The 25,755-nt window shown below is 38.6% G+C and overlaps 1 protein-coding gene across 2 annotated transcripts in view; it reads right to left on the reverse strand.

Annotated features, from left to right (window-relative positions):
- Nucleotides 1–200: 200 nt before the first annotated feature.
- RAB11FIP2 (RAB11 family interacting protein 2) overlaps nucleotides 201–25,755 on the reverse strand; it is a 43,502-nt gene continuing 17,947 nt past the window's right edge. For both annotated transcript variants that reach the window (XM_059398685.1, XM_059398687.1), the window contains exons 4-5: nucleotides 10,576–10,621; nucleotides 201–4,543 (exon numbers count right to left, since the gene is read on the reverse strand). In XM_059398685.1, coding sequence (XP_059254668.1) covers nucleotides 4,316–4,543; nucleotides 10,576–10,621 — 274 coding nt within the window. In that variant the 3' untranslated portion in view covers nucleotides 201–4,315. The remainder of the gene's footprint in view (nucleotides 4,544–10,575; nucleotides 10,622–25,755) is intronic.

A 25,755-nucleotide genomic window follows, 5' to 3' on the forward strand; every position in this document is an offset into this window, starting at 1 on the left:
CGGGTGCTTGGAAACCATTCTCTGACTTTTCAGAACTACTTTCACAGTGAATTGAGTTTGTAGGTCTTACAATACGTTTGCTGTGATACACCAACCAAGAGGCATCCTAAGTATTGTTCAAAGATAAGCAGGACTCATGTACGAATGTGTGCGTCGTACAGTCTTCTCTGCATTAAGAACGTACAACAACTGAATTAAGATTAAACACTTTAATCAACTATAATAAATTGATAATTATATATTATATAAAAATTCTGATTCATGCATCAGATTACATAAATTATACAACTGTCACATTATGCAATGCTTACAGACTTTTGGGTTTGTACCTGTAAAAATGTATACAAGTTACCAGAGCATTTTACTTAATAGGATGTAATACTCTTCAGTTATAAATAATGCTTGTGTCTTTCAAGTACCTGCTAAATATATACATTTCTAGATCTGCAGCATTTTTTTTTTTTGTACCTCAAAATACAAACCGCCTGGAAGATTCAAAGATTAATAGGTCCAATGTATCGTTTTTTACAGACCTCAATTCCATTGTAAGAGTGGAAATTTTCAACACAGAAAATAAATGAAATAAAACGTCAACTCTAGTTTAATGCTTGAAAGCTTCTACACTTCTTATTAAATACATCAGAAAACCCTTCATATGCAGATTAATTAGTTAAGGTGCTACCTATTGCATATTAAATACTTCCAATGATTGCATCTAGATTATTAAAGTTATAAATCTGTGAAAATGGGGGCTTTCGATGGTGCTGACAGACCCTTACATCTCTGTGAACCAGCGGCACTGTGGTCCTTTACCTCTTACTTCAAAGAGCTCGAGTGAATGAACATGCTTTATACTTCACTTACACACACACACACACACACACACACAGACACCCACTATATCTATAAGACATATGAGTACATGGACATCAAAAAGTTTCAGCTTGAATTACAAATCCAAAGTAGGTTGCTTCTCCTAAAAAGCTACAGGGGAAAATAAAAGCTCTAGTGTAACAATTACTAGATACATTAAAGACAGCAGCTTTTTAAGATTCTCCTTGCTAAAGAATAAGCACCCTTATGGGGGTGGAAGGAGTGGGGCGGAGGGGGTTCTGAGGATGGAGAAGTAGGTGAAGGTAGGATGGAGGAAAGCAAGTCTGTCACTAATGAGCTGAGTTTTACTTAGGTTTCCATTCATGAAATCCTTTTAAATACAAGGCAACATTTTCACAGCTGGAAAATTACAACAAAATCTTCATTTACTGCCAAAAGCAAGAGATGTAGTTATGCATAATCTCTGGATACTACTACGTTCACGGGGGGGGGGGGGTGGCAAAACGAGGTTCTATGCACAATGTAGTAGCAAAAAGCAATACTTGAACGTTTTTCATGAATGGGTGACATGTCACTTTATGTACAATTCTAAGCTATAACCCTGGGATTCAGTAAATGCAGTTTGAAGCCTAAGTGGTCAGACAGGAGATTCAATACTGTCAAAGCCAAATTTAGAACTGGTAGGGGAATCGGCTGGAAAACAATACTGCTTTGAAAATAACAGCAGAAATACTTTAGTCAGTAACAGAAATACGTTAGCTCAAGATAGGTTTAGGACAAACATGGGTTCTGTGATTTAAAAAAAAATTCTCTTATGGTGGGAATATTCTTCAGCATGCATTGTTTATGCCTAAAAGCAAAATCTGTCTGTAAGTCTACTGTGCTGTGCATTATTTAACGAGTGCGTATCTTTTATTTCTATGTCTAAACTACTAACAAAATATACCATTAGAATACTTAAAAGTTACATTTTGGAGAAATTAACTGAAGGTGAACTTCTTGGCTTTTTTTCTCCACAATACTAGAAACTAAAACTACTCTGTTTGCTCTTCTGCCCAAACACAGGAAACACTGACATGTTTGCTTGGGAATTCATTTTTACTTTTTTTAGTGTTTCCTATTGACCAAATTATGAAAACACATAAGTCTGACTCCAGGTCATGAGCGGAAGTTCATAAACATTGGGACAGCACATTTTCAGGCAGTGACAAGTGCGGATTCATTTTCAGCACAATTCTTGTGTCAGGTTGAAAGATAAAAACATTGATTCGGTTATAACCAGATTATTCATGTCTGGTAAATTTAATCCTAAACACTTCCAACCTGGCAGAGAACCTCTCCTTAGAAATGAACTTCCTCACAAAAAGAATAGTAGTATTTGAACAATACTTTTTAACAAATTCTATTTACATAAAACAAATCCCCAATACAAAACTGGCATCTTGGTTCATTTTATAAAGAATAAATTTGGCCAAAGCATATTAAAATATCTGCAGATAATCTGGCATAATACTGAAAACACATGGATTTTAGTATTTTACAAAAGTGTAAGAAGAGGTTCAGTTATACTAACAGAAAAAAATGCTAAAAATTTCGTAATATTGAATAAAACACTAACTAAAAATGGCACTGTGTTAAAAAATAATAAGTACTAAGACCTCAAGAAGAAAATAGAATTCTAAACCAGATTTTGAGGTTTAGTACAGAAATTCAGAAGTGGAAAAAAAAAAGTTGGTAGAAGCTACTTTTCCTTCTCCATTTCTCCATTTAAAAAAAATTATTTAATTTTTTTGTGTTTAGGAAAACTTCCTAGAATTTCAAAACGTATGTTCCCATAGGAAAACTAAGGAAACTCAGAAAATACAAATGAGCAATTTTAGCTCACGAATATATACTTGGCCAAGATATCTGACTCAGAATATTAAAATGAGCAAAACTATTCTATCTGCTTTGTACCGAATTTTCAATAAAGTCTTTGTGGAGAGAAATATTCGACAACAGTGCAGTTCATTAAAAGCCTGGAGAATACAGGTCTCCACATATAGATGAAGTTTTTTTCTTTTAAAACCAGAAACACAGGTTCAGTGTTTCATAGAAAACGTATTTCAGATTTTTAAGGGAAAAAATAAGCAGATGACTAGTAATATTTTCATACCATTGTTTTCCACTTTACATTTCAGGCTTATTTTGCACAAATCTATGAAGATAATTCACGGAAGTAATCGATATTTTGGGGGAGAGACTTAAAAGAGCTGACACAGAATTTTGCAATAAACCAATTCTTAAGGGTCCATGTAGAACAGTGCGTACGGTGCCATGCTAGCGAAGGGCAGTTCCAACAACTCACTGCTCCTTTAGTGACTCTTATTTTGGTTCAAGACCCAAATGCAACCATCTGTTCTATTATTTACGTAACCTGAAACCACACCGAATTCTTCATTCCTAGAATTTGCCCATTGCTCTGGGTTATCAGGCATCAGACGATCCCCTACTCCCCCCACCCCACCCCGCCCCAGAATTCTTTTCAGATCTAACTTCCTAATAATGTCCTTCAAGACATTCGGAATCTCAACAGGACAAACTACATTAGCTCCCCTTCTACTGAACGAAACGCAAATGTTAAAAGATGAACTTAAGAAATCTGTACTATTGTGATGCTAGTCAATTTTCCTTAAATATGTCATGCCTAAAAAAAGAAAACCAAAAAAACCTGGAATCATTCTTTTTAGAAAAAGAGCAAACATCTGATGCTGGAATAATATATAGGAGCGGCCCTCACTGTGAAACCAAGATTTGCAAAGTCAAGAGTGATCTGAAGCAGCTTCCCTACAACAAACTGTACTAGTAGCAATGATGGCTTGTTTTTGCATTGATAGAGCACACACGGATTTCCAAATTAAGAAGCTGGTATCCTAATTTTCGAGACAATCAGCTGTTTTTAAATGTTCTAAAAACACATGTATATGTGAGGTATATGCATGTATTTTATATACAAAGATATATGAACATATATTCATGTACATATATATGCATATAAAATGTGAACTTTTTTTAGTGTTTATAATAAGCAGTATTCCTGCAGCTAAGTCAGTCTACAAACTGACTTCTAAGAAACCAGCCCCAGCATCGATTCTGCTTTATGAGCTCTAGTCCTGAGGAATAAGAAGTCGCGTACTTCTGAAGTGATCCCTAGGCCTACGGCAGGTTAGGAGGCCGGCGCCGGCACCTCAGTGAAAATCCTAAGGAACTGCTTATTCATTGAGAATCTGGCCCATTTTCACTTTAAATGTTTAAATTATTTAGCTCACTTCAAAGGTCACTCTTGATGGTCCCTGCTAATATTTACAGGTAAAGGAATTTTTCGCAACGGAGTCGAGTATATAATGAAGCCTGATAATGTAGTTTCTTGCAGTACCAAGATTTTCTTGTCTCTTTCTTCTTTCCTTTTTGCCCCAATCACAAATGCAGTACTCCTGGCTGATTAACTGTTGGCGAATTTGCCAGCTTTCCGGGACGGTTCGTACGGCACTCTGAGAATACTGGGGGTCTCCTCCATGACCCTCACGAGGAGGTTGTCGATGTAGTCCTCGAGTTCCCGGATGTGGGTGTCTTTCCTCCGAAGGAGCTCTTTGTGCTTCACTAGCTCCTGGAGGACCTCCTCGTAGGTCAGACCACGATACCCTGCCGTGGCATCAAAAGGATTGCTGTCCTGGAACAGAAAAGATGGGTCACTTTAGGAGACAGAACGTGGGGGACAAATTCAGAATTATTTTGAACAACTTTTGATTTTTCAAACCCTGACCAAGTTTTTTCTGTGTCCGTGGTTAGAACCAATGCGACCGTTCATACTGCAGCTACTGAGTCCTGAGGCAAGAAGTAGGGCAGATGCACCAAACCATTGACTGTAATTCTAAATCCTGCTAGAATCATTTTTTTTTTAAACACTGTGGACAATGTCCTAATATACGGAACTGACCATATAATTTAGGATTAAGAGATAAAATGTTCTATATCAGATATAACTGAAATAAATTTAAACTAAAGATCTCTAAGAGTTTACTTGGAAAAACTCTTAAGAAGCTACTGGAAACTATTCCTTTGGACAATGGCTTCATCCTCTTGGAATCGCTTCCAACAAACTGTTGTTTAATGTTATGACTTCGGCTTTTTATTGAAGAGGGCTTCAAGCAGCAGCAGTATCAAGTGTGCTTCTCCGCTTTGCTACGAACTGTTCAAGGCCTCCAGCATTAAATCAATGAGCAGCCTTGGAAGAAGCCCCATGGGGGTAACTTCTGTTTTAATTTAGAGGCAAACGGAGCTTTTTCCCCCTGAGGAACCAGTCTATTTCCTCCTCCTAGTGCTAATCCCCACATAACTTATTTCCCTTTTTGCCTTGGTTATTGGGAAACTCAGAATTCAGCTACAATCATGTGAAGGAACACTGAGAATCAGTGTATCTGTGTCCCTGCATTTCACTCACTTACTTATTTTGCTAACCTTATTCTATCGGTATTCCTTTTTATACAAAAATAATATAAACAAACAGAAAAAGACGCTGATTTAATTCATTTTTACTACAAGGCACTCAAATAGTAAAAGAAATATATTTGTCGGAAATTTCATCAAAACAGCACTGGAACATCATCTACAGCGTCTAGGATTTAGATCTCTCGTCATATAAACACCCAAATATAAAGCAGCAACCTTTATGCTTTTTTATTCATAGTTCTAGCCTTAAAACTCAACAGCTTAGAAATGGTTTTTATCACTTTCTTTCAAAACATTTCCATTCAGCTTTAAGGAAAACAAGCTAACACTGAGGAAACAGGCCTTGCTCCGAGGACTACCTGCTTCTGATCTATGCTGCGGAGGATGGAGAGCAGTGACTGGAAGGTAAATGCGAAAAGGCTTTTCTCCCTTTTTTGATTTCATTGGATTAAATTTGTCTTGACTCATTTTCAGGATCTACTTAAATTTGATATATGTCTCGCACTCATGAGGAAAGCGAAAGTGTAACTTTTAGCCTCTCCCCCTCCAGACACCCCAACTCTGCCATCCAGAGAAACATCTGAAGAGCAGGTGGCAGTTGGATGCTTCTGTTCCCAGAGTCACTTCCTTCTCAAGCAAAAAGGGAAAAATTCAGGATCGAAAACTGCTCCAACCTCATGGAATCTGTCACGTTTTATAGGGAAGAGAGAGCTCATGCCAGGCCTTCAGAGACTCGGCCAAGCAGAAATGGTAACAGGCAAGCAGTGGGCTCTGCTTGTTTAAAGGAGGAAACCGGGCTGAAGGCACAGGGGGCTGGACAGCAGATCAGGGAGGACCGGCGCCGGGAACCAGGGTTCGGGGCAGAGCACGGCGAGGCTGAGATGGGAGGTTCCGACAGACTGTCAAGGATGCTGGATTCTTGCAAGGGAAACCGGGAGGCCACTGAAGGTTTCTAAACAGGGGCAGGATACGACTGAAGTGACGTTCTAGGAAAATTAAAATGGCGGCAGTGGGGAGGCTCATTTGGAGGGGCTGAGATTCCGTGTAAAGCAGCTGAAATGTTCAAGACAAGTGAAAAAGTGAAAAGAAAGTGAGCCTCCACTAGATGAACAGAAAGAGCAGAGGGGATGCCAGCGGAAAGTGAGCTTCGGTTCTGTAAGACTGTATTTAAACGACTGACTTTAGCATAAGAAACTGGGGACAGATAAAACTTTAGTAGCTATATTACCTTTGTCCCTAAAAGCCATTTAAAAATACTGCTTTACCACAACTCTGGAGACAAGTGTTGGTTTACTTTTCTTCTCTCTCTCAATCTTTTGTAATAATTAGAGTATACACACGACCCCCTCACACACACACTCTCATGTATTTACTAATTTTTTTAATTGGTCATGAACAGTTTAGACATTTCAACCTTACAATTTCCTAACCACACTCTTACTAAACATTTATTATATTAAGCAAATTTCTATAGAAAACACAAGATACAGTATTGAGGTTTAAGTATATTTTTTAAATGTATTAAAAGTAAGCTAACTTTCTTACTGTAACCCAAGTAATTCTGCCTAGATTTGAGAGTGATACCGGCCTAGGCCTCACTTAAATGAGATGTTCTCCACGGTTCCTTTCAACTCTAAAATTTCCTAGTCTATAAAGTAATTTGTTTTTTGAACTGCATTTTAGAAAAGTAATAACATCCAACTAATGTGATTTCATTTATCTAATAAAATATATACTTAAAAACACGTGTTCTTGTGCGAATTGCATGGGTTAATGAAATCGACTAAATGGGTTTCATTACTGACTAGCTGACTGTTTTATGTTTTCTTGGTTTAACAAAATAACAGCAGCTCTCTAATCTTAACCAAATTATACATATATGAACTAATTTCTCCAAACTAATTAAGTGATGATATTCAGTTAGAAAAATCATTTATATTGTTATATTTAACCACATCAGCCTACCAGATAATGTGATTAAAAGTTTTTTTAAACATTTCTCTAAAGACAATGATGAAAGACATGTTGAAAAATTCTTATTCTGACATACATAGTTTTACATTAATGCCATGATATGAATCAATCTAACAATTTAATCTCTCAAAATAATTAATCATCATCCCAAGATACTGTTCAATGCTTTAAAGTCATAATCTAGAGTAGAAAAGCCATTCTTTTATTTGGCTTATCCCCCTGCCACCATGACCATCTAATACTTATGTACAGTCAGATTCCTGGAAATACATTTCTGACCTTTTCAATATATTTTCCATTTATCCTTTTATATGAAAATTTTCCCCCAAATTTCTGCATCAAGTTTCTAGGCAGGAAAACATCTTAGAAATGCATGTACTATAAACTATATTCTGGAAAAGAATATAAAATAATTAAAAACAGTTTTGTGCTTAGTTTCAGGTTTTATCCCATATTTGAAAAGCATTTAACCCTTCTAATTTCAGGCATAAGATTCTCAAACTGACTGATATACTCAATACATGTGTATAGATCTGTGTCTCCTTTTGGTGTTGACATAGTTCCCCCCAAAATAATAAGGATTAATATTAATCAATATAATAGGATATTAAATAATTTTATGGTCACAAAAATTATTTTGCTTAAAAAGGAAAACTCTCAGGCAAATACAAAAATTGGTTGTTTTTCCAAAGGATAGTCTAATACTGTCCTTGGAAAAACTTCTAAAATTGAGAAACCTCCAAACTGGTAGAGACTCGCGTAACCCACAGTGGGACTCCGGACTACTTAATATTTACTCCCAGGGCTCCACACAGATAGCACATGTGTTCTTAAGATGTCTTCTTATATTGCAATTTAATGTAAATTTGTCTTCTCTCTTCCCCTTTCACAACCAATCCTTTTGTCATTCCCACCCAACCTCTGTTCAAAATTTCCATATGCAGATATCAGCAAATAGGGAGTGGGTGAGAGATAGCAGAATTATTACACGAAGTTTCCCGATCGGAATTTTAAATAGCAGACTTGTACAAAAGACTTTGGAGAATTCCTAGTGATCTATTTTTACTTCACAGAGAGCCTCGCCTTTTAAACTAGGAAATGTATATTTTTTGCAATATTTAAATTTCAACAAAAGCAAATTATCAGGACTCAAAATAACTGAAGATTTAAAGAAAGGTTGTCCTGGTAACCAAATATTGGTGGGGCACTAACTGACATCCAAGGCAGCTCGAGGAGAGAAAGAGAGATAAGAGGAAGGCTTGGCATTCTCTGATCATCTCATTATTGTTCTAATGAGGAACTTTGCTCTGGGAATATCATCTCAGCTACTTTCACATCTTTTGTCCTACTGCCTTCATCTCCCTTTCAGTTCTTAATTAGGCCTTAAAGAGCTCGCACTGCCCTTTCAACTGGCTACTGGTCCTGTTTAAACACTGCGCTTTCACAGACAGGTGTTGGCAACAGCATGGAAGACATACAAACTTAATTACAAAATACTACGTCCAGAAGGGGGAAAAAATAACTTGGTGGATGGCTATTATCAGAGAACTTAATGTAAATTACTTCAAACATCTTATAATCTTCAACACAAAAATCATTCAAATACTTTCCCTCAAGAACGCTCGCTAGAAGGATGAGCTGGCTCCTCTTAATTGTATCCTGCAGTAAATTAACAACACCTAGTAATCCTTTCACTGTCATTTAGAATAGTTAGTATTCTGGAGAAAAATAATCACACATCAAGGATTCTTTTATCACCTTTAAATCCTTTAACTAAAACAATTTTCACATTTTATTTCTTTAAAGAATTCTAAGGATGCTTTTACAGCAATAAATTACAAGATTGGGAAAAGTACATTTACAAGCACAGAGAAATTGTAATTAAGGTTACTTAATAAACAATAGCTGCACATTCGATCGATTTTTTGATGTTGCATTTTGTTTGAGATTAAGTAACTGCCTGATAGAATTCATTTTACTATCTGATCAAAGGCTGGCTTCATATATTCTGACATTTCTCACCAGACTGCCATATTCTAAAGACTTGAGTATTTATGAAACATCAAAACTTATAAATCATTTGCATAAAACAGCAAAAACGCAGTACAAAGTCCTCGGTTTCTACAATGTTTTCTACAATTCCAAGTACAAATGACTACATTTAGAATGGTTTATACACCAAGCCACACTGTCTTCTAGGCGTATCACATCACAGAAAATTGTGATATGTTATTGCTTTAAAAAATTCTTATTATACATCTGGATCACACACATTAAGGACAGATGGTTCAAACAGCAACCACCAGCCTTTTGGAATAAAGACTCTATTTCTGTTACTCAGTGAGAATTCAGTTTTCTACCAAGAACATGTGCCCATATTTTTGTAAAGTAACTTACTCTCTAGGTCTGATGCATTTAGAACTAATTGACTGAAGATGCAGTGGAACTCGGAACAGAGAGTCAAATCTGGACTTCAAATAATAACAAAATGAAGTTAAGATATCTGAACGGTCCTTGCAAAATCTGTGAGTTAATCCGGCTGGTCACTTCCAAGCCTGTTAATATATTTTGGTTTTGGGGGCGCCTGGGTGGTTCAGTGGGTTAAAGCCTCTGCCTTCGGCTCAGGTCATGATCTCGGGGTCCTGGGATCGAGCCCCGCATTGGGCTCTCCACTCAGCAGGGAGCCTGTTTCCCCCTCTCTCTCTGCCTGCCTCTCTGCCTACTTGTGATCTCTCTCTGTCAAATAAATAAATAAAATAAAATATAAATATATTTTGGTTTTGTTTGGACTAAGAAAGTAAGTGTCCTAAAGGTCCCTTCAAAGCCTCTCCCAGTTAACTAGACCTCTTGCCAGGATGCTTTCCTTATTGTTTACTAAGGCAGTTTTATTCTTTCTTTGATTTTGCCACAACAACAACAAAAACTTGTTCATTTTCTCCACATGCTCTTATTTCCTAACTATAATGTTGACCTTGACATACAGCTTTCACATCCATTTTAAAACAATCTGTAAACAAAATATGTGGATATTAAATTGGCTTCAATGAGAACAATCATATTTGCTTGAATTTCTACAGATCATAAAGTCACACCCTAATCATATATTAAAGACAAAGCTGGAATTTTGCTTTTCTTCTTTCTCTCCAGATCGCCACATTAAACTATAATCCAAAGGTAACTGGGGGATTCGGGATGAAGGTCTTTTTAAAAATGTGTACCAGACAGAAGGCAGGCTTGTAGCTTCTTTTCCCGTAATGCAGTAACCCCTCTATAACTTACCGGGATTTTCCTGAGCTCCTCATTACTTGTCGGATTCATATGAAAACTAAGGAACAAAAGACAAACACAAATGTTAAAAGTGTATTGCACAGTCCACGTGGTTGAGGGAACATAAAACAGAACCTTTCTAACCAACACTGCAACATCCTCAATGACGTGGATAAATGAAACTTAACCCAGGATGCAGGAGAAAAGCAATATTTACTCAACATTGTAAAGCACCTACAATTTTAAACCTTAAAGGAAAACCCTTCAGTTATTATCAGAACTGAAGAACTGTATCTCTAAATGTATAGTTTCTAAAAATCTTTAAACTTGAGTGATTTTATCACTTACTATTCACTTTATACACACACACTCACCTGAGGCTCTTCTGATATAAACTGTGGAGAATTCAATAAATTTTAGTTGGAAAGACTGTAGAATGCCAGAGTTAAAGCTATCTTTAAAAAAAATTATATAGGCATTAGAAATATTAACTTTTAAACATTATCCTAACAATGAGAATGAGTTCAGAGTTGTAAGAACTATTTCTGTCATTAATGTGATTTCTAAGTAAGTGATCCTCAAAATTTCAATATCCAAATGGACCAAAACAAGATGGATTTCTTCCAGGTGGAGAGTTTAAGAGAACATCACAGCTGAATGCTGTAATCACTTTCTTCTTTGAAACGTGTCCATTAGGAAGGGACTGCAACCAAAAAGAGGCTAAACTTCAAAGCCATCTGATGAGTAAATATTTCATCATTGCTATTCAAGTTTAACTTTTACCCAGCACTTAAGAGTATTGGGCATTAGAGCCTCTACAAAGCCCTACTGTCTTAGGAACCTTTTTATCCCCCTCCTCCCTCCAAAAATACTTAACTGTAAAATAGACATTTTTTCTTCATTATCTGTGTTTTATCAGCCAAATAATTGGGATCCTCTGAAGAAATTCACACCTACAACTTCTGGTGGTACACACGGAAAGTCTGAACACTGGCTATAACATCTGGACAAACTCTATTCCTACAGGCACATGTCCCAAGCTATAAACCCATGGGGCACACTTGTGTTTCTGGATTGAGAGAATGCCTCACACGTCCAACATTTCATTTGTGTGACTAAGATTCCTAGTATGAGCTTCCCCAACTGATGACTGACCTTTTCTAGCAGAACTCCTGTGGATAAATTTGAGTACTTCAGTAGAGCTGGGTGACACGGTGGAGAAGATTAAAACATATTTTAATTACACACAAATGAACACCGCAGCAACAGGCTAATGCAGCTGATCCACTTTCTCATCCACAGTCTTTATGGTGTTCTGGATGGTTTCAGCCTAGCGTCAGTGGACCAGCAAAACCCTCAAGAGGGTGACCAAAGAGTGGCTTAAAAGAAATTAACAAAAATAAAATCCAAAAGCCATGATCATACGGCACACACAGGCCTGGAGAGCCGCGGGAGCGGCTGTTAACACATGGGGTCCCCGTCCTCCCCGATTTGGAGTCCAAGGCAGTCAACGTCAGGTTAGTCTTGGAGGGCTAAGTCAAAGAAAGGCCAAAGTCAAGGAAAAAATTGGATTTAAGATTACACAGGTTTGCCAGAGAGAGAGAGAGAGCAAGCGCGCGTGCTCTGAAGACAGACGTGTGGCCTGGGGCGCAAGACAGCAGGGCCACTGAAGGACACGGAAGAGACCAGAACACAAGGCTGTGCGGAAGCAGCAGCCCTGAGGGCTCTTGATGCAAAAGATGGGGTTCTCGGATCTGATCCCTTAGAGAAGCGGGCGAGTTTTTGACAATTTCAATCTTTCATAAATGCTACTTAGGCAGTTCACTCCGGTAGCATACCCCACAGTGTTACGGTTGACAACTACGATGACTTTATGAATATCACGAGCAGTATTATGACTGTACAAATGTCATCCTGTGTCTCAGGAAGAAAGCACTGAACTGAGAAACGGAACTGCCTGCATTATATTTATTGTAATAAAGATTTTTTTTCCAAAAACAGACATGGAGGACACAGATTTTACCCGAATCACAAAACTATCAGTGTGTAATATCCAGGAGCTTTGGCCTGTGGAGCCCAAGTGAGACTGAGTGGCAGCCAGAAAAATGTCTGCGATTCTTAAAAATGCTGAAATCACAAAGGTCGCCTCCGGGAAGGGGCAAGGGTGTCGTGCGCAGCCAGCCCGGCTGCCCCCCACCACGGCTGCCAGCAGTGTGCAGAGCAGAGCCAAGGGACAGGGCCCTCGCCTGGGGCATTGTCTGCAATCCAAAGGCACGGCCCCTCCCTTGTGGCCGGCTTTATTTTCACACACTGACGTGTCAAACACACGACACACTCAGTCATTCATGGCTGCCTTTCTTGATCTGTCCTGAAGGGGGGGAAAAAAGAGTTAACTGAACTGGACTGAATTAGCTTGGTGAAAAATAAAATGTGCCTATTTATGGAAGTGTGGCACCAATTTGTGTCATCTTTCTCTTTGGACTGCTGTCCTCCTGTCAGACAAGATACTGCACAATGCGGTCTGACTGCTCACTGAGTTGCTGACAGGTTAAGGGAAATGGCATTTTTAATCAGGTGTAAGAGAGACATGCTCCTACCCAAGAAGTCTATACAAATTTCAACTTCGTGATTAGAGAAAATTAATTTTCAAAGTCAAAACCGGAAGGAGTTTGAGGGTGACTAAGAAGTTTAAAGGAAATTTTAAGCTGATGGAAATATTTTAAATTTGCATTTTCCAAAATATTTTAAGCTAAGAAGGTGTTTTACCTGAACATTCTGAAGTTTTTGTCAAAGTTTATTTTTTTACCTCCTGATTATTCCCCAAATTTTAAAGATTTTCCCAAGTAAACTCTATTTTACAAGTTTAAATGAATACTGTTCAAATATATTTCAAGAAATCATTAGTGTCTCTTCTATAACATCACTTATCAGTTTATTGTGAAGTTAAAGTACCGAGTAAGGAAATAATTGGTAAGAACTTGAAACTGTCCTAAAATAGCGGACGGGCCAGCCTTCCACAGAGAGGCCACAAAGGCCAACCAACTTTTACAAAGTGATAAAACTAACCACTGCACGAATCACTAAGGCAGCTGGCTGCATTCATTTTCTTCTTTGTCCTTCCTTTTCTCTACCAAATATACTCTTTGAGAACAAGAGTACCTAAGGAAGAGTAGAGACTATTCAGAGTGAAAACACATAAAGTACTTGTCAAGAAAAAAACCCAAAAGCCCCACCGAAGAACAAAGCTGAGTAACGGTTTGTTAGCATCAGACAATGCACACTGTGCAAATTCCTGGCTCTTGGACCTTCGATCTTTCAGTGAGAAGTCACTTAACCACACTGGAAGCTCTTCTGAAGGCATTTATTATTCTGAAGTATTATTACATCTTCCATAATATCTCTTTCCAAGCCCCATTACTGCTGAAAATTATAAAGCTAAATGCATTTTTTGGCGTATACCTTGGCCCATTTCGTGTTGGAGAAGGGAATTCAAGCTATTCGCAAAATCCCGGAGGTGACTCAGCCGGCTGGAAGGGGCGAAGAAGGAAGGGCAGTGGAGCAGAGAAGGCCGATTTTCAGACACAATCCAATTCCTTATTGTGGAGGGGAAAGAAGTGTAACTTTGAACTATCACAGAAGAACTTCAAAGATCATTTGCAAAGGACACTATTCTATTGCTCTTGTTTAATTGTGAGAGTGGACACTAGAGACCCAGGGCTTCCTCTGGTGATAAATGTAGTTGGGAGCAGAGAACTCTAATGTAGGAAAACTTGTAAAGGATCAGAAAAGAGGAAAAGGAAAAATAACGCAGGGACAGTGAAGCAGGGGCAAAGACTGACAGTAAGCCTTGCGACAACTGGTGTTTTACTGACTGTAACTGTGCTGACAGACTCCTTTCAGAGCACCTCACATGCTAACTCACTTAATCCTTGTAACATGCAGTTTTTGTTTCCATTTATGGCAGCAGAAAGAGGCACAGAGAAGTTAAGAAGCTTACTCAAGGTAACACAGTTATCAAGGGGCAGAGTCAGGATGCCAAGAAAGGCAGCCGGATTCCACAGTCCAAGCTCCTTAGCCAGGGGCTGGGCTTCTTGCCCTCAAGTGTTCTAAACCCTCAGTCCCGCCCTGAGCTCAGAGAGGGTTCGCTTCGGGGAATGCAGGATAATTTCCCGAGGTTTCTCCCAATCAGAAGTGACTAAGAAAAGTCCACGACGATCTTAAAAGAGGTACAACGCGGGCTGCAAAGCAACAGGCCGGGAAAGAACTGTGCCCGCCGCCCTGTGTGCCCTTGCTGCTCCGCCCTCTGCCCCTGCCCAGCCCCCAGGAGGCCGACCCCTGCAGCGTGCAGTCCTCTGGGCCGCCTTCCCCAGTGGCTTCCAGTTACTCTCTGGCCCTGGGAGGCACCTGAAAGACAGGGGGACAGCAACGGGCGGCAGGGGGCAGGCGTGTGTTACCCCCAAGGCCCCCGCTCCAGCCCCCACTCACTGCTGCCTCAGGCCCTCCCCACCGTGCTACAGTTTTAAGCAGTAGCTTAGGTCCCTTCCCACGGAACACGGCAGTCCCTTCTAGACACTGCTGGCTCCTGGGGCTACACCTTCCATCCTCCTTCCCTCAATCCCAGGCACCCCCCGTAAATGGCCTCTTACTAAACATTCGGGACTTATCCGTTTTGAGTATGTCATCTGGTTCCGGCTGGGACTCTGTAACTGATACAGGAATATGCAATAAATACCATAAACTATTAACTTCGTAATAAAAAGCAGTTAAGGCCAAAGGTTTGTCCTATTTATCTACTGAAAAGAAAGAAGAGAGAGCCAAAGAAAAAACCATATCCCACAATTATTCTTACGAATTATCTACACTTCCCTTCTCCCTTCAACTTCTGGCTTTTGCTTTCCAACTGCTTATTTTAACACTCTTTTCTTTCTTCCCAGGATATACACTGTCTTCTACTTTGTAAATGATAATTCACATTTACATGCTGGCCACAAAAAAGTTCCCAGCCTTCATTTAACAACACTTTCCACATTCACAGAGCTAGAGCACTTTATGTTCAGAATTATTTTCGATTTCAAATTACATTATTAAAGACTGCTCTTGTGGTTTTGAAATGGTGTAATTGCTTAAAGTGACTTGAATTTGAATAATACCACCTCATATTTATATACTACTGTACAATTTATAACACATTTCCCCAAACTGAATTTCTCTAAACACATTTCCAAAGGAAAAGTAACCAAGGGGGGAATATGGCTAATCATGGTCAGGTCCATTCAATCAAAACCACATTTGATCCATTTCGTCTCTGATTCCCCCACTCGCTCCCTCTGAGGGACCTCTTTTGTGGACCCACCACCATCCCAACTGTTCCCTCATCTACTGTATTTACACACTTCTCCCCCCAGAGCACGCTGACAACCTGTTACCCCTCCTACGCTGCCCCATTTTTTATTTTGCCAATTTCTAATCCCTCCTGAGTAACCCCTGCTGACTTTGTCACTCACGCACCTTCTGTAATCTGCAACACATCCCCCACCACCAACACTCACTGCTGCTTTTATAAAGGTCACCAACCAACTATTTTTATCAAAGGCAACAGCCTCCTTCTCTTTAATCTCTCAGCTCCATCTGATTCCAATGACTGTCTCTCTTTGAGACTCTCTTCTGTGATATCTGGTAGCTGAGATTTTCTCCTATGTTTCCAATTCCTCCTTTTCCTTGTCATCTTTGTCTTCTCACCCCTGCAAGAGAGACACTGGGTATTTCTCTTTGTATTCTACCTTGGTCATTTCATATTCTTCCCTCCACCTCCCCTGCCAAAGCGATATGGACCAGTGACTGCTCAATCTTCTGTTTTCCACTACAGTTATGGAATACCTTTGAATACCACCTTTACAAATTGCTTAAAGTCTCAGACTGGATATCCTACCTGTACCTCAAAGTTAGTATGTCCCAGACTAACCATCACCTTGACTTTGATATCAGTTCGATCTGATTTTCCAATTTCTGGCATAACCAAGTATCCTGGTCGCCCAAGGTAAAGCCTTCAGGGATGTACTGGACACCTGCCTTCATTCAGGTTGAAAGCTTTTGTCTCATCAGTAAGCTGCCAGATTCTCCCCATTCAGCTTCTGGACATGGATCTCTCATGTCTCCTTGCTACTCAGGGTCACTGCTACCTTTCTGATCACAAGACCTGCAGATCACATCACCCGCAGCCCAGACTACTGCCAACGGCTTCTTACCAGTCTCTGCCAGTCCTTCCTTGTCCAATCCAGCCTAAGCAACAGAGCTGGGCAGGACACTCTGAAGCTCAAGTCTAACCTTGCATTCATCTGTCAAAAAACTTCTGTCCTTCAACTTCCTCCTAAATAACCAATTTCTTAGCTTGGCTTTCAAAGCCAATTGGCTTTGACTCAAATTATCTTTCCAAACTTACTGCTCATTCACCTAGTACCCAGGCAAAACCTACTTGCTCCAAAATTTAAATTTTTAATGAGGAAATAAGAGATGCCACCTATTTCAAAAAGTTAGGATCGAAAGAAGGTTAAAAGAAATGAATACGAAATTTTTTTTATGACAAAGTGCTACTCTAATGTAAGGTAAGTAAACCTAGACACAGACCTTACTTCTATCCTTCATAAAAATTAACTCAAGATTGACTATAGGCTTAAGTGTAAAACATAAAGTGTGAAACTCCTAGAAGATAACACAGGAGGAGCTCCAGATGACCTTGGGGATGGTTATAACTTTGTAGATAGAAAACCAAAGGCATGATCCATGAGACAAACTGATAAGCTGAATTTCATGAAAAATTTCTGCTCTGTGAAAGGCATTAAGAGAATGAAATACAAGCCACAGACTAGGAGACAGTGTTTACGAAAGCCATCTGATCATGGACTGTTATCCAAAATATACAAACAACTCTTAAAACTCAACAGTAAGAAAACAAGCAACCCCATGGAAAAATGGGCCCCAAATCTCAACAGACAACTTCACAAAGGAAGTGACACAGATGACAATAACCATGGGAAGAGATGCCCCACATCATATGTCATCAGGAAAATGCAAATTAAAACAGTAACAAGGTACCATTACCACACCCATTAAAATGGCCAAAATCCGGAACACTGACAGCACCAAATGCCGATGAAGATGTGGAGCTCTCGCTCACTGCTGGTGGAACTGCAAAATGGTATGGCCACTTTGGAAGGTAGTTTGCAGTTTCTTACAGACCTAACCTACCTTTTTTTTTTTAAAAAAAAAAAGATTTATTTATTTGTCCGAGAGAGAGAGACAGAGAGTGCGTGCAAAGGGAGAGGAAAAAGAGAAAGTCTTAAGCAGACTCTGTGCTGAGTGAGGAGGAGCCTGATGTGGGGCTATCTCGACCTCAAGATCATGACCTGAGCCAAAACGAAGAGTTGGGACACTTAACTGACTGTGCCACCCATGCTCCCCACTAAACATAAACTCTTAGAATACAATCCATGCACAATGACAATAGCACTCCATAGTATTTACCCAAAGGTTTTGAAAATTATGTCCACCCAAAAACCTACACAGAGCTTTATTCATAACTGCCAAAACTTGGAAGCAACCAAGATGTTCTTCAGCAGGTGAACGGATAAACTGTAGTACATACCAACAATGGAATGTCAGTCAGTGCTGAAGAGATGAGCTATAAAGACAAGGAGGAACTTCAGATACATATTACTACGTGAAAGAAGCCAATCCGATAACACAGACTGTATGAGTCCAACTATACGACATTCTGGAAAAGGCAGAAACTATGGAGACAATAAAAAGATCAGTGGTTTTCAGGGTTTGGGGGAAGGGAATGATCATGTGCACAGGCAGTGCACATGGGACTTTGAGGGCAGTAAAAATACTCTGTATGATACTGTACAGGTGGACACACATCATTATACATTTGTCCAAACCCATAGAATAATGTAAACCATGGACTTTGTATAATTATGATGTGTCATTATAAGTCCATCAACTGTTACAAATGTGCCACCCTTGTGGGAGTGTTGATAATGGCAGAGGCTATGCACGTGTTGGCGGTGGGACACTTATTATAGGAACTCTCTGTACTTTCTACTCAATTTGCTATGACGTAAAATGGCTCTAAAAATAAATTTTATTTAAAGTTTGCCTTTTGTGCCTCTATCTTCATTCCTGGGTTCCCCACCCCTTCTGCTATAAATTACTTGAAGAAAAGAATGATATTTCATTAATCTTTTCAGTCCCGGCATCTGACCTAAGTATGGCAGATGCTTAACAAATATATATTGAATGAGTCAATAGCCAGTGCTTAATAAAAATCTCTAAGAACTGGGCTAATAGTTGACTGAGCAAATCGATGGTAGGTCAATAAAAGTTTTAACAATAAGATATCACGTCCTCAAAGAGCAGAGGAAATTGTTTTCACTGAGTAACAAAGATTAATTATATCTAGACCAGATAGTATATTAATGGAATGTTTTTCAGTTCTTTTTAAGATAGGAAGAATTATTCTGATACTTACAACTGCTAATATGAATTGAAGTAAGTTTCAAACTGATGACCTACAATAAAATCAATTCAAATGGCCAGTTCATGCACTTTACCAACCAGGCCTACCAGTTTAGGAATTTCACCACAATACAGATGAATTTTGAGATTTTTCCAGTAAATCCTGAAAACATTTATTCCACAAAAGCTCAATGGGAAAGGAGTTTAAAGAAATGTTCCTTAATGATCCTCTTTCTAAAAGCCCTAAAAAATAAGGTGTCCAAAGAGAGATCCCACTAACAAACACAACCCATAACATATTTCAGTTTTATTACACATGCAAAAGGGCTTAAGAGTCAAGGTACAACTCAATATTGCTTCTTCCTTCTTTTTAGGGAAAGTAAAAACGTTAGCACAAATCAAATTAATGATATTATAGATTAAAATATTACATTCTCTCTCCTGGGACTGGGCACACACACTGAATATCTGAACAGCAAAACAAAACTTAATACATAAATGTCTATGGGGATTAACTGTAATTTACTTATTAATATTCTCACAGGATGTCTTTCATGAGATCTCATAGGCGAGACAATTAAAAATTGTGGTCAGTGAAATAAGAGATCATGGACAGCAAATTAAGAGCAAGCTGCTTTTCAATCATGAATAGTAATGAATATGTCACTAAAGAAGTCCTAAAACTTGATGACTTAAAGAGATCTATGAAGTTAAGATATATTTCATCAAGAGTATCATATTCAATCCAGTTTAAGTTACCATTTTCTCCTGGTGAAGAAATGAAATAATTATTTTAAATACATTCCTAAGTTTCCAAACATAAGGCCTATGGCTTGTGTGATGAAGGCCAACCCAAGTACCCTGATCAGCCCTTTCCTGTAAAATGCTGAGGGCTGAGGACAACATGGGCACAAGGAACTCCTCCATGAGGGGTGGGCAAGGCAAGTTGGCCCTGGGTCCCTTTGGCCAAGGTGAAGAAGGCTGGAGAGCCCACAACATTGTGGACCAAGGGCACTCCAAGCTGGAACCTGGGACAAAGCCAAGTTCTGGAGATGAAGCCATAGTGTCCTCTTGTCAGCAGGAAGGCCTCCGATGTTCCAGAGCAGCCTGCAACAAGGCCGCTGGCTGGAAAGCATCCGCTTCCCCTGCTGAGTCTTCAATGAGGGGCTCCCGAGGCAGCCAGACCAACTGGGGCCCCTCCGTCAGGCGACACGAACCCCAGACTCCCATGCATACTCCTTGGAGGCAGAGCTGCTGGGGTGACTGGGAGATTCCTGGCCATTCAACACCCTCATATGAGAACCCCAGCCTTAAAAACCATTCTTGGTGATCAAGAGCCGGTTTCACGGAGCTAAGAAATTATAAAATTTTCCTGGAAAAGAATATATTGTTTCATACAAAAATATACTCTCTAACGCCTCCAGAAGTTGATGAATATAATAATTTTATTGGAAATTACACATTATACTGTATGCCTCAGCCAGCTTTTTCTGAATGGTTATTTAAAAAAAAAAAAAAAAAACAACAACACTAAGAACATTTTAAACACAGGCACCCACTGATTTTTTGAGTGTACCTTGTCACATTTGCAAACTTCTGCTGCCACAATAACTTCCCCATTGTCCTGTTCCTACAAACTATATAAATAAAATTACTTTTCACTGCAAACAGTTTTTATTCTGAATCTAAAAATCACACTTAGAAACAAGGTCTCACTGGCATCTTTCTTTGATTTCTTGAGTGTCTCTCCATATTCAGGGCCCATATTATATATGTATTACCCGTATCGCTATTCTCTGGGTGTCCCCAAAATTGGTTTTCCATCACATCACTCATAGGCCAAACTATCTTTACACTTACCATAGAATTAGGTGCAAAGTCTTCATTCTGATATGCTACATTCCCCTTAACAAGGTACAATCTCCACTGCTACCTCCGACCTTAATTTCAGGTAGGCTGGGTCCCTAATAGCCACTTAAAACATGTATTTCTAACACACTGCCTAACCACATTTTAATCTCCATTCATAAAAGCACTTTCTTCTCTCTCTTCATAGATCCATCTTTTGAAACTCTGCCAATTCTACCTTTTCCGTGATGCCTAGACTGCCTGACCTTACCCATTTAATCTCCTGTCATTTGTAGCTCTCTGAGCATTTACTAACTGCATCTCCAATGAGGACAATTACTTACATATTTTGTATCTACCTGCCTGTGATCTAAAGACAGATACATTGCCTGATGCATTTCTGTTAACAATTCTTATACAAGACAGGAGAGCAATTGTCCATACCTTATTATCAAGTTCTAAAACTAATATCATTTTTTAGAATGTTACCCTAATACATATTGCCTCCTTATAGTCTAAAGGTGAAAGGCACAAAAGGTGACATTTTAAGACCCTACCGATCCCTATTATTCCATAAAAGTAAGTGATGGCAATACAAAATATCTTACATTTAAATTCTGCTTATAAGTATATTTTCTCTTAAGTGAGGAATATTTTTTAAAACAGGAATGACAATATTATAAATGAAATTATATTATTATTTCAGGCATATTAAAGAACCTTGAGCTCAGAATTACCTCCAACAGGATCTTATATTCTTAGTGAAAACCTGAGAGAAAAGAAGGCACTCTCCCCAACAAAGAAAGACCCTACCTTCAAATCTTGGTTAGAAGGATATGCTGGTGCCTGTGTGAATTTCCTAAGGCAGAGACCCTTTTCCCAAAGATGACTCTGGAATGTTCTCAAGGAGTTTTCCATAAGTAGCATTTATCCCTTCTTATGATGATAGTTTGAACTGTCTTCTTAAACAATTTAATCTAAGCTCAGCCACGTGAGTTTAGAAAAATTTCATCATGACTTAAGGAAAAGCCAAAACTTAGCTGTCTACCCTGCACTGTCCTTACTAGCACTAGGCAAGAATTTCACACAGGATTTTATAGAAATATTGATTATAATACCTTTCCCTTATAAAGCAATGAAACAAATTTTCTACTTAATACAGGGAATATTTTACTTAATCTGAATGTGTTTAGTTTATCAAAGATTATTACTGAGCATACATCTTGAAAGCAACTAGAAAAAGTACCAGGTTTATTATTTTCTGCCAAATATATATGTCCTCTACCAGTCAGTGAGAAACAGGAGCTCCTAAATTCTACTTCAAGTTGAGAATACATTATTACTTGGAAATAATTTAGCTTATTTAAAGCAATTATTACATATTCTGGAGACACGGCACAGTAAGGTCAGAGTGAGAGCTACCATCTCCGGGCTCACCCTGTGGCGAACTACCCTCAGTGCTCCACGGGCATGACACTATTTACTCCCTCCTAGAACATCAAGGTTACCAAGGTCACCAAGGTTGTTATCCCATTTTACAGCTGAAAAAAACAAAACAAAACAAAAACAAAAACAAAAAAAGAATGAGGCTTAGAAAGGTTAAATAAGGTCATACAGCTGGCTATTCAAACTCAAATCCAGACCCGAGTCCAAAATTTGAACTCAATACCTATCCTTTACTTCCTTTAGAACATTCTACTATCACTATATTTATATTTTCACATTATATTATAACATCTTTGAGGGGAAGAAGGTAATCAAATATATTTTCTGGATCAAGTATTAAATTATGTTCAGCATGATTCTCGTTTTTCATTTACTTGGGGCATTTAATTTTTTGAAAATGAAAAGATCTGTATGAAACAAAAATATACTGTAGACCTCTGGTCAACAAAATATGTGATGAACCTGAACACCCCCAATCCCACACCAGGATCCTAACAAAGAGGTCATTATACCCGAGGCAGAGGCCCACTGCAGGGCACTCACTAATTGGCTCCTTGGTAGCCTAAAGTAGCAAACACACTTCCTCAGGAACCTACCAGGCACGGAGTACAGCTCCACGACTCCAACTAAGAAAGAAATGGTAGAATTACCAAACAGTGAGTGAAGAGCTAACGATACAAGAGTACTTAGTCATTATTTATAAAATATTCCTTCAAAATGCATCTTGCCTTTTTTTTAAACAAGCTTTCTGGTTATTTACTGAAGTAACTGTCTATCCACTCATTCTCCAACTTAAAAAATCATCTTTGATGGTCAAGAACAAGCTCAAAGGCCTCTTCCTTGAAGAAGCATTTCTGAATTTCTAGTGAAGTGTTCCTTTACCTTTTCTACAGTAAATTCTGTCTGACACAATTCCTTCTGACTGGAATATGGGTCACTGCTTACACGTTCCTATCCCTAGCTGTGTAGTTACTAGGACTTCGGTCCTTTATGAATCTGTCTTCAAGCCACCACCCCTAAGCCCTGGCAGGGCTCCACATACATGTCTGTTAAAACAATTTTTAAAAACTGGCAACTTGAATTAAGCTTTACTCTAGGCTGAGCTGATTCATGTAACTGCTATTTAAGTGGTATTAGCACTTTTGTCAAAAAGATTTCTAAGGTTAAAACAAATACATAAAAAACAAACATTGTTACCTGACGTAAGAAGATACATTATATTTAGTATAATACATATTTATAGATCACATTTTAATATTTATATTACAGTTATGTCATATATTAATACTAGAATATATTTAACACATTGAATCAAAGGGCAATAATTTATCCTTAAAATACAAGTTCGAGGAGACAACTGTCAAACGTCTGCATCCCGATATTCTTAGAAACTAGCTAAATGTGTCAAAAGAAAATTATTTCATAATCAAATTAGTTGCTTTATTTTCTATCGCCACTGCTATTTAGAATACCCCTTCCACAGGTACCACCACTACCGCCGATTAAAATATAGAAACAGTCCATGTATTTCAAAAGTTAAAGCTTTATTATTATGGCAAAAAGTAACTGCAGGTGATGTGGTCACAATGGCCCAAAAGGAAGGGTTCTAAACACAGAAGCGGGGCCTGAAAAAGTAGAGTTCACAGAAGTAGGGCTAAATATAAAAGAAACAGAAGTTATTCTCTTGTGAGAAACTAACAAAAGGGGTCCAGCGGGGACAAGATTTAGTAAAGCCGAAACTGCTGGAGAGAAATACATGCAGTAATTACAATTCTAAGGTGAGCACACTTGAAATGCATTAAATCCATAAGCAATTACTGAAATTTGCACTGCTATGTTCAAAGAAGCCAAGTGTGTTTTGGTATTTAAAAACAAATGCTCAAGAACTGTATTTAGTGTGTGGATTCTAACTTGCTTGTCTTCAACAACTCAAAATACATAATTTCTATCTGTAAAACAAAGTTCTAAAATAAACAAGACAGGACCTCATAAAAAAAAAGAAAGAAAGAAAGAAAGAAAGAAAAAAGGAAAAACTCAAACCTCTCCCAACAAGATGAAAATGCCAACTTTGATTCAAAGATAACAGACTTGACATTGTTGCTAAGATAGATCTTCCCTGACTCACAATGGGGGTTACATCTCAATTAACCCACTGTAAACTGAAAATACTGTAAAATGAAAACGCACTTAATACCTCTAATCTACCAAACATCATTGCTAGCCCCGCCTATTTTAAATGTGCTCAGAACACTTACATTAGGCTCCAATTGGGCAAAATCACCTAAGGCAAAGCCTATTTTATAATACAGTGGTAGATATCTCATGTAGTTCATCAATACTGTACTGAAAGTGGAAAAGAAGATGGCTGGATGAGTGGAGAATAGTTTTAAGTTGTCTGCCCTCTCGATCACGGGGCTGACTACAAGCTGTGGTTGCTACGGCTGCCCAGTCTTACCAGGGAGAATCCTATGGCATATCCCAGGCCTGGGAAAAGATCAAAATTCAAAATTCTGAAGTATGGTTTCTACCAAATGCATATCACTTTATCACCATCATAAAACTGAAAATTTGTTAAGTTGAACCATTGTGAGTGGGGGGACGGTCTGTCCATTTACAATGCAATTTCATCAAATTTAACACACTGATTAAAGACACATCATCAGAGCTCTCATTGTTTCTTCTCCTTTACCGACCCCCCACCATCCCGACCTCCACATACAAAAGAAACACATCTCCAAGATGTTCCCTTCTTTTCCATCCTCACCGCCAAGCAACTTACATCAACTCTCACCTTCACAGCCCTGCTAACTTTCTAACTAGCTTTCCTGACCCAAGTCCTCCCCCTTCCCATTCCTGTCTCCACCAGACTCTCCCATGCTACAGGGCTATCTAAGACTTTACTCTGATCATATCACAGCCTAACTTAAAAATCTTCATGGTTCCCCACTGCCTCTACAACGTCCAGTCCTTAGCTTGGAATGGAGACCTAATATTTACATGCCCATTTCTATGAAGTCTAAGAGCAGGAATTTATATTCTACTAACCTCTGACTTTCTTATATAGTAAATAATCCAAAAATAACACAAATGAAAGTGCCATTTGATTATCAGACCTGAAATCCAGAAAAAAATCATCTAGAAGGACTGGAGTAGTCACACGGAGGAGGCAAAGGAATGAATCAGGAGACCTGCAAGGGCTTTCTTTTTGTTCTTAATCTTCAAAATATAACATATTTATGATAATAAAGGTCTACTGACTGTTGGGAGTTTTCTGAAACAAAACTCGATTCATACCCAACAATTTCAAATTTATGGAGGAAATAACTGCCAAATGTCTGAAATTGGGAATATCAAGTCTCAACTAGAGAGTACCATAAGAGC

This window comes from Mustela nigripes, chromosome 4 (assembly GCF_022355385.1).
Source record: "Mustela nigripes isolate SB6536 chromosome 4, MUSNIG.SB6536, whole genome shotgun sequence".
In the NCBI taxonomy this organism is placed as follows: domain Eukaryota; kingdom Metazoa; phylum Chordata; class Mammalia; order Carnivora; family Mustelidae; genus Mustela; species Mustela nigripes.